The 10,555-nt window shown below is 40.7% G+C and overlaps 1 protein-coding gene across 1 annotated transcript; it reads right to left on the reverse strand.

Annotated features, from left to right (window-relative positions):
• Positions 1-2,742: 2,742 nt before the first annotated feature.
• LOC121616267 (zona pellucida-like domain-containing protein 1) lies at positions 2,743-3,876 on the reverse strand. The gene has a single exon (XM_041950978.1). The coding sequence runs from the start codon at positions 3,874-3,876 to the stop codon at positions 2,743-2,745; it is 1,134 nt and encodes a 377-aa protein (XP_041806912.1).
• Positions 3,877-10,555: the final 6,679 nt, after the last annotated feature.

Consider the following 10,555-nt stretch of genomic DNA (forward strand, 5'->3'; position numbering starts at 1 on the left):
TAAACTCCCCTGAAGAAAGCCTCAGAGAATAAATCTCATAGAATATATAATGCTTATACACAGGAGAGCAATCAAAAAATGGGCCTCCTTCCTACTGCCTCTCTCTCCATCTCCCTCTTTCTTCCTCTTGCTCTCCTCTTCAGGTCTTATCATTTCCTCGCCAAACCTCGCTGGATGCTAAACTGCCATAGATCAAATCCTGCATGACTCTGGGAAACGGTTCAATTCCAGATTCACCCGTCTCTATAGCAAATAATGATCTGATCAGGTTCTGGGTTTCGTATGAAACCCGTGCATAACTTGCTCCATGTGGTGTGTGTGCAATAGAGTATGTGTGGGTAGGCTTATAGTAAGGGCTGTTCAACAATGCCAAATGTCTCCTCTGAAACTCTGTATTTTCCATCTCACTTTATCTTGTAGATCTTTTCCTGCAGTAGACATATACAGAAGTGAGTAGTCCATCTTTTATAACTCTTTTAAAGTGTGAGGCATGACTCGTTCTTAAAGACCTGGGTTATACAACAAGAGTATTTGCAAATAATTCTTGAAGTATGTTTCAGCAAGCTCATTGAATATCAGAAGATCAATGATTTATTGAATGTGTAACCAGTGGATGATAATAATTATACAGTCCACAGGTTCATATATATATATATATATATATATATATATATATATATATATATATATATATATATATATTCCTATATATTCCTTCTTCTTATTTTTATTTTAAAAAGGTCTTCTTTATTGTCCTTGTGTTTTTTATTTATTAATTTATTTTGACTTCACTTTAATTAATGTAATAGTAGCAGGCTTTCCAACTGAATTGGACTGAATTTTAAAATTACCCTTCTCCTCCTCTTAATGTCTGTATTTCTTATTGCCTGGATATGGTATGACATCATAATCTGCAAATTAATTGCTTTTTGGCAACAAGCGACCTTTCAGATGTCTGAGCTACTTTGGACGCATCCCCAAAGAAGACATTTTAGAACAGTCCCTGCTTGTAATTATACAGTCGGGGAATTTAACTTAAAAGACTGTATTGGAAACAATTTCATGTCTGCAAGAGGACATACAGAAATGTGTTATCGTTAGTTATTGCATTAAAATAAGCTGAACCACTGGCATCGGTTTTTAATTTTTATACTTTTCTGACGACCTGAAGCAGGAACCTACCTGTCTATGTCTTACTACAAAAAGACTAAAACAAGCACAAAGAAGAAAACTTTTCTGATCCAACAGCCCTCATGAGGGGGCTCGGCATCTTCTTTCCATTCATCAAATTCACCTCCGGGGCACATCACAGAGCGACGGGGCAGTTGTGGCCCAGTGGGCTCTGAGATATACTGCCCTGTGTATCCAGATAGGCAGGCAGCTTCCTCCTCTGACATATACACTGGCCTTAGGGGGCCTGAGGCCAGCTGGGAAAACTCTGGGAGGATGAAGAGGGAAAACTGTCTGGAGTTTGATGTATCAGGAGAAGCTTTTATGCTGTCATATATACATGCTCTTTATGAGGCTTTTACAAACATACTGTATGTGTAAATACATACATAGTTTATTATAGCTAAAAGTTTAAATGTACAGATTTGATGTTCTTTCTGTGTCTGTGTCAGTGTCCTCCAGGTGCTGGGGCTTCTGCTCACTGCACCTTCTGAATGTGTCCACATGTGTTTGGCCCTGTAATATGCTAACACAATGTAGCAACACTTTAGATGTCAAAATCAAAACACTTTTCATGATACATACCATATCAAGCCATTTTTTTAAAATCGTATATTTACTTTCAATTTATCTTTTGATTTTAGAAATGAGAAATTTAGAGATCTGTGACACCCTTCTCCTGTACTGACAGTCACATGTGTGCATAATATATCAACGAACAACACAGACTCTATATTTGGTCCATTCATTTTTATTTTGACTAGATTATTTTGCACAGCAGTAGATGGATGCAGATAAATCAGTAATGGTAAACAAGCAAGGAAAATAGGTTGTTCTACAGTCACGTTCTCAAAATGACACACACTGTTCCCACCCACAGCATTTTATCTGTCAATAAATAACTTGGGTGTGCTTGCAGGAGATGAACATCAGGGTGGTGGGGCCTAAGTTGCTTTGTGGACTTGATGAATTGGATGAATTGATTAGTTTAGAAGCATAAGTGAACTTTATTAGGTCTGTGAAAAACAGCTGATTTTGGATTCAGATAATGTAGCATTTTTAGTTTAATAGCTTCATTTGCTCACAAGCAATGAGAGTAATTCAATAAATTAGACATAATACTTTGAAAGGTACTCTGACTTCACTTTCAAAACACCCCACACACCTAACAATCCACATATAACGACAGGGATTTCTGTAATGTTTCTTTTTTGAGCTTTTTCCCTCCAGTTGCCATTTTCTCCTCTATATTTTTACTCTATAAGCTTATAAAGTGCAGACATGCATTAACACTTAAAGCTTTTCTTTGTCCATTTGGGAAATAGGTCATTTTTAACACTAAGAAAATCTACTGAATCCTCTAAAGATGTGCTATTCTCCCAACTACATTTCCAGGACTCATACAATTAGAGCTACAGTAGTACAGACATACAGAGATCTCCCAACAGATGAAATGATGAGCTGAGCCCTGTCCTCCACCAGAAAAGTAAAATGAGCGAGCACATACACCTCAGAAAGTGCTTGGCCCGTGGGCTTGAGGCCAATATTCTGCATTTCATCATGCTTGCCTCCTTAGTTCCTGAGCCTTTTGTAAAACACAGCTGCAACACTGAGAGCAATAAGGCAAGCAAAAGCAAGGACTCCGACGGCCACGCCAAGTCCGACAGCAGAGTCATCCTCTTCTTTGGCGACAAAGGGCTTCTCTTTGGACTCGTTGGCCTTGGTTTTGGTGATGATCTCTGGAGAGGAGATGGTGTAAGTCTTGCTGATGCCCAGTGAAGATGTGTCCAGGTTGCTCCTCTTCCTCCTGCTGTTGCACTGTTTGAAGGTGCTGCAAGTGCTTTTTTCACACAATCGGGTAATACAGTGCAGGTAGTAGGTGGACACGGTCTCGTTTTGCTGCTCGATGAAGCGAAAGGCCGGGAAGCGGAAGCGGGCGCTCTGACTGTCTCCGTTCTCGATCATGGTGGTGAACTGGTCTTTAGAACAGGGGACAAACAGGTTGAAGAAGCTGGAGTTAGAAGGCAGTGGGGAGATAGAGGCATAGCACCGGTCAAGCAGGATGTGGTACTGCCCTGTCAAGTTGGTGGCCTTGACCTCCACGTACACACTGGTCCTCAGTTCAATCCCCAGCTCTGGAATGACCATCGGCCGGGTGTAGTTGGCGTCACTGAACAGCTCCAAGCTTAAGGTGCTGATGAAACTCCCGTTGTTGTCCTTGATTGCGATGGAGGAGGCAGACACATCGATCTGGGTGTTGTTGATCAGATATTCTAATGGATAGGCGCAGGAGTAGTAGTACTTCAGCTCGGCATTGTAAGTGATCGTGCCTGTTGTAGGATCGATGGACCGGACAACGCCGCTGATGTTGACCGTCTGGATGTTGGAAAAATCTGAGAATATACCTGTGCCAGCAGCACTGGTTGTCCTGAACACGCTTCCACAAGCGTGGGTCATATTGAGTGGGAAATTAAAGCGAGCTACAGGTGGAGTCACAGAATCATCCAGGGTTGCTCTGCAGGCTGGCTCCAGCATGTGGTTCAGGATCAGCAGCGTCTCGTTATAGCCGGTGTAGATGACGGGGCAGATTTCTATCGCCAGACCAATGGATGAAGTTCCACACTGCACTTTGATGTCAGTCATCTGTGGCCGCCTTGCCTCTGTTCCACACTCATTCAGCATTAGCTGACTACTTCTGACAGTCATTGAGAGTAAAAGTAAAATAATCTTCATCGTTCTTCTTCAGCTTTGCCTCGAATTTGTTAATCACCCTGCGAAAATCTGGACTCTGCTGCTGAAGACTGTCAGATCTCCTCTGTTTGAAGTCTTCAGGCTGTATTCAGGGGTCTTTATAGGTAAGTGTGTCCTCTGGGATTGGCCCAAAACAAGGTCAAGCACCTTAGAAAAGGCTTTGGGAACAACTGTATTGTATTAAGTAGGAGAGCTCCAGCCTGGACCATATCCTAAGGGCAACTACTGAAACTTGAAGCATCTTGCTGTCTTGAAATACAGAAACAATGGCCTTGTTCCTTTGTTGAGAATGGTTTAAAATATACATTTCCATGCCCCCTCCCCACTAGGCCTTCATGAAGTAAGTGAACATAACACTGTGTGAGCTGATTTTCTGCCTAACATTTACAATACTACGAAGCTTCTTCTATCCGGTTTGAGCCCCAGCAGCTTCAGTAATGACCTTGTTGGAGTCCACTGGATTATTCAGACTCTGTGTTCCAGAACAATCATAAACAACACATGGAGGAAAGATTATTTCATAGATACATTAAACACCCACTGTGTGAAATCTAGCAATATTGGTTACTTCAACAGTCAGACTCACAGTGATTGTGATTTTGGTTGTGAGATGAACAAAGAGCCAGGAAATAATCCAGAACACAAAACTGTGACATTTTCAGCTATTTCTCTGACCTTTTCTTTTTGGCAAACACTGGATGGCTTTCTTCTTCAACTGAAACACACTTATTTCAGATTATATTTTATTCAAATGAAACAATATGAGAGAAAAAAGTGAGTTCGAACTTCTCACAATTCCTGGACACACACGCCAGTGATGAGATGTTGCAGCAAATGATGCAAACATTCGGCAGCTTTAGTTGCATGTTGGCTCTCTTATCTTTACTCAGTGCATTTATGCAGTACTGTATGCAGTCATTTTGGTTTGCGCTGGTGTTTTGTGGTTAAAAATGTTTCAGTCCTTGCAGGCATAATGGTGTGGAAAGTTCAAATCCTATTAATTTATTATATCCATTAGAAATCATATGCACCGTGAGTTGGAGGGCAGATTTTGGCTTCAAATTGGTGCCACATATGGGAGGCGCGTCAGCCTATTATGTTGCACATATTGGGCAGCTATTGTTGCCAGCATATATTCAGAAGGTAATTATGAAAGGACAAGCTGATCCTGCAGCGTGTTGGAGAGGAAACCGAATCTAAGCAGTGTCAGCGGAGACAAAGACGACAAAACCGTTTTTGTTCCAGGCTGCAAACATGTTCATTTCTGCTGTCGAGTTGGGCATATTAATATGGGTTTTTTTGTTGCCAGACTCAAGTGGCCATTTGAGGAACTGCAGTTCTTTATACTGACAGCTGGCTTGCCACTTGCCTCCACCAGGAAGGTTAAGTTTTTGGTTCAGTTTGTTTGTTTGTCAGGAGGATGACTGAAAAACTTTTCGCCCAGCTTTTGTGAAACTTGGTTAAAGGGTGCAGCAACGGCCAAGGAAGAACCCGCAAAATTTGGGAGTCGATCTGAAACACAGGGCTGACAAACAAATTATTTTTCCTTTCGCATCACGATTCCCTTTGATTGGTATCATTAATCCTGATACACATGCAGCTGCTCAGACTTCATGCAGGAAGCGGTCGGGATGGACAGTGGTTTCAAGGGAAAAATGCTTTTCGCTCATACTATGGTGTGTCTATGAAAATGTAAATGCTCACGTATCATTCAACTAATTATAGTCTTTTTACATCCACATGTGAAATGTCTGCAGTAAACTCCACCAGAAATATTAAGGAAACATTTTGATCTTTACACCTCTCAAGAAGAAGCCTTAATATTCACCCTGAAGTCATTTCTTCAGTGTACGTACAGTTTTGCATATCAGCTGTTGATTTAGCAGTACATAAATGCACAGCTCAGATGATGAGGCTTCAGCTAGGGTCAAATATATTTTGATGTATTTCTAAATGTTTTGGAATTATACCCATACAATATTTAGTGGTTTCACTTACAGATTTGCACATCATGGAAGAGTGGAATACTGGCCTAGTTCCGATTTGTCTGTCTCCCATTGGGGCCATTTTCACATACATCATGTGACGGGACGTAAACACCAGTATACACAGATCTATCATCTCAAAGTTCTCACAGATATACAGACAATTATGCAAGCTTGAGATTTTGGTCAGAATTTAGTGGTATCATGATAAATATTGAGAAAATCTGGTTGAAAGTTAAGTAGGCCGATGAAGCGTGGGTTCATACTGAGCATGTCTCTCAACACTTCTGCATTTTGCTGCAAGGCAAGTCCTCATTATGACCCAGTTTTTAATGTCCCCACTATAACAGGACACCTTCTGCCTTTGTGTCAGTACAGTAGGAGACATTGACAGGATACAGTGGCACACAATGTACACACTTACCTAAGCAGCACAGATACTGTATGTGTGTGTGTGAGGTGAGGTGTCATGAAGAATCTTATTAAATTATCTGACAGACTCTTTATTATAATTATGTGTTTAACCTTTTACAACATTTCAAATGATGCGTGAAAACATGAAAACACATTTTGAAAATAAAACTAAATATAAAATATATACATAGAATGTACAGTATGAAGAAAAAACAGCAATCATAAAATATATGTTGATCGAAAATTAATTAATTAAAATTAAACAAATAACCAAATAAGTAATTACATTTGCACTAAGTTAAAAAGCTATTTTTTCTGATTCATAGATATAAGCCTTTTCTTTCCCTTGACTGACTCTTTATCACTCTCTCTCTCACACACACACACACACATCTCCTGTCAGTCCCATTAGATCCCCTTGTTGTCTTTTATTAATGATGCCTCTCGTCCGTGGTGATGACATCAGACAGGAAGTGAGAGGAAGGACGACAAGCAGACTCTGTCAAAGTCCTGCTGTAAATTTATTGGGGTACAGGGCTGGTGTTTGGGGGATGACGGGGTCACGAGGGTGGTGAGGGAGGGTCACCTGCCCTCCTGCTTGCTCACCTCCGCTCTGGCTGTGTGATTAATGGTCAGAGCCTCTAAATCAGCCGGAGGGTCCGCGGTGTTGAGGAGTCGCAGAGGCGGAAACAGAAGAAAGGAGAAAAACGAGGTGGGATTTCTGTTCGGGGGAAAAATACAACCCCGTGTTGCTCTTTTACTGCTCAGGTCGCGACCAAATAGCTCTCTGTTATGATTGGGCCTTATGGGTTATTTTGTCTACAGCGAGGTGGTGACAGCTTCTGAGACAGAGGAAGTGATGTGACTGTCAGCAACACTGTACAGAGAACACACGCTGAGTGTTAATCTGTCGCTGCGACCACAGCTTCCATTGTTTTGAATTGTAGTCTGAGCTGTTACAGGATACAAGTCAGACCTCAAAGTCACAGCCACCTTACAAATCTCCCATGATGCATTTGTCCCCAATCCATTGAGAATCAATACAGGTTATGATGCACTCTTTCAACAATTTACCCATTGTTGCTTTCTATCAGTTCTGATAAGTGTTTCATGAACGTGCCCATATATCTCATACCTACCTTAAACAGTAACTAGTCACTGGTCTCACCTTTTTAAAAAACATGCTGCCGCAGCACAATTTGCGCAAATTAGGATAAGATAAGATAAAACTTTATTTATCCCCAGCCAGGGAAATTTGGGCATTACAGCAGCATGTAGTGGCAGTTGGAAAGAAAAAAGCAACAGAGATAGAGAAATTCAAAAAACAAAATCAAAAGTGGACTATATATATATGTACATATTATACAAGCAAAATGAAATTTTGACTATATAAAAGCCAGAAAAAATATGTAGAAAAAATATAGAAAGAAAACATATATAAGAAAATATGCATAATTGTGGAAAAAAAGAACAGAGGAGAGTACAACATGAGTGAATTTGCCTTCATCTCGGTAGAAGTAAAACTAGAACCAATCTACATGATTATATGCAGGAACTACAAAACACAAGTTCTCATTTACAAAAAAGTGGCGTTTCTGGTCAAGGTTTGGTGTACAGTACAAACACAAATACCACACACACACACACACAAACTTTCCCTGCTTCTTCTCCCCATGCATGGCCCTGTGCTAATTGAAAGCTCGTCTGTTTCATACTTTTCTCGGCCGTTTCCTCCTCTGCCGGCTGGCTGCTGCTTTGCCATTATAGTCTTGACCTGGTTCACACCAGATAATATATCACCCTGTAAAGCTAGCCGCTATAGAAGTCGACCCAGCACCCGATTGTTATGCTAAGGAAATGAAATGTCACATCTGAAATGTGTTAATGCTCCGAGGTACAACACGCTGAATGTTTATGAGCGTGATACTCAGGAAAATACGCTTATGTGGAAAAGTTGCATTAAACAGTATAAAGAAATGAGTGGTTGTGTGGCATCTCAGATCTGTTGGAGTGAAGCAGCTTGAGAGGCTCACCAAGGTTTTCCCTGCAGACAAAATGTTGTCTTGAACACAATTCTCAGAAGTATGCAGCAGTAATACACCTAAGAACCAAATTCATTTTGTTCCATACCTGGGTGTTGCCAGTGTTAATAAAGTTATGGTCTAAGGTCAGTAATTGACACCGCAACCTCCTGAATACTGAAATTGAGCTTTTATGTTACATGTACACACACAAACCGAACGAGGTCAAGACAGCAGTGACAATACAGTCAACTTTCCTTGCAGGTAATTTGAGATTTCGCTGACCTCTGGAGTCAAAGTGTCTTCACAGAGGGCTGAAAGTAACACACAAACATTCAGGGTCAGTGAGTGTCAAATCTATGAAGGATAAGATGACACTTCACGAATCTTCATGTGTCCTGTTCAGTCTGGTCTTGCTGTTTGAGGCATCTTTACTTCCAGGGTGTGGAATCAGATGCTTAGCAACTCATAAAACCAACAGTCCAGTGTGGCGTTGTGTTTATTTACTCTCAGACTAATGTCAGGACACTGCGCAAAGTGAAACATCAGACAGTATGATCTGAATGTGAGAGAAGAACAGAACAGATGCCACCTCATCCTGTCAAGTCAGTATTACTTGTTACTGGGACTTGCAAAGATTTCCTTCCTTTCATTGTAATAGTAAAATTACTTTAAATCATGTGCAACAAGTGGAGCAAACAGCCGAAATTGTGAACTTGGGGCTTATGTCTCATTACTCTTGGTACTCCAATTTCATATACATTGTGCTTGTGTTTGAATAATTGTTTGCACTTTATTTTCTTATGATAAAGAAACAAATGAACATTTTACAAAAATGCAGTTTCCATCCTCTGAATGAAACCAATTTTCATTGTAATTTTACCAATCGAGGCAGCTGTTACATGAAATAAAGGGGCAACCTCACCAAACAAAGTGGGAGCGGGATTTTTCCTGGAAAAAGGTGGGATGAAACATTATACTGTACATGTATGAATATTTTATTATAGTTGTATGTCTTGCAATTTCTCCACCCCCTCTTCACCTTCTGTATATAGTGAATGATTCTTAGTAAAGTTTTCCAGCCTTCATCGTTTACTTTGAGGCCCTGGCAGTCATATAGTTTGTCCAAAAATAACACAACTTTGTCCACTATATGTCCTGTAATGGAAATTTAAGCTGACAATCATACATACAATTAGTCAGAAGTATTAGCTACATCATTAATACCCGTACATATTTGAAACTGACAACAGCAGCATGTGAATGATTTTTAGATAACTGTAATGATTCATTTTGGGGGAAAATACAGTTTATTAGATGCTAAACAAAACCAAGAAAAAAAGCTGTTCTCAAGGCTTAATTGAACTTTTCCCATACATGACATGCACATATGAGCTAAAATCCATAAATGTAATCAATAACAGCAGAGATTAGAAATAGGCATGAATCACACTTTCCCACACACTCACTCTCAACACACACTCAAATTGTTAATGCATCCGTGTGGCACTGATTTACGAGCCACTGAATATTTCTTAGTGATGCCTGTTGCTGCCGTTGTCTTTCATGTCTCACACACGCACACACACGCACACACACACACACACACACATGCATGTGCACACACTGTGACTGCTGCCCTTTCATGTGTGGAAAAAGGCAACTGCAGGCACCAGCTGTTAAGAACCGGAGCAGATATGCCCCCTCTCCGCAGAGCAGTTGCCTTTCTGCAGCTCGGTCACACACGTATTCACACATAAATATATACACACACACACACTCACACACACATTCCTGCACCGTTATAAAATGTCATTGGATTTGACGTAGTGCTGGCTGCCATTTACCCAGGAGAGCTTCTGGTTGGGTGGGAAGGGGGCTCAGTGGGTCTACAGTTTCATAAAGAGCAATATCTGAAAATGAATCAGAAAATAACTCAAATCACAGGATCACTTTGTGTCTCCTGCTGTGCCTCCTCCTCTCAGCTCCTTTCCTCCTACTTCACTTTTCCTTTCCTTTTCTCTTCTTTCATTTTTATCTGCACTCCTTCTCCACTGTGTGTCAGTTCATCCCAGTGCTACATGTGTGTCTTTGTGTCTGTGCACATGCGTCTTTCAGTCACATACCAGTGCACTTCGGTTTGTGCTTCTAAGCCTTCCCTCTTCCCTTCTCCTCTTCCTTCCTCTTCCTTTCTTTTTTCCCATTCTTTCCTCT

Source organism: Chelmon rostratus, chromosome 13, assembly GCF_017976325.1.
Source record: "Chelmon rostratus isolate fCheRos1 chromosome 13, fCheRos1.pri, whole genome shotgun sequence".
NCBI lineage: Eukaryota > Metazoa > Chordata > Actinopteri > Chaetodontiformes > Chaetodontidae > Chelmon > Chelmon rostratus.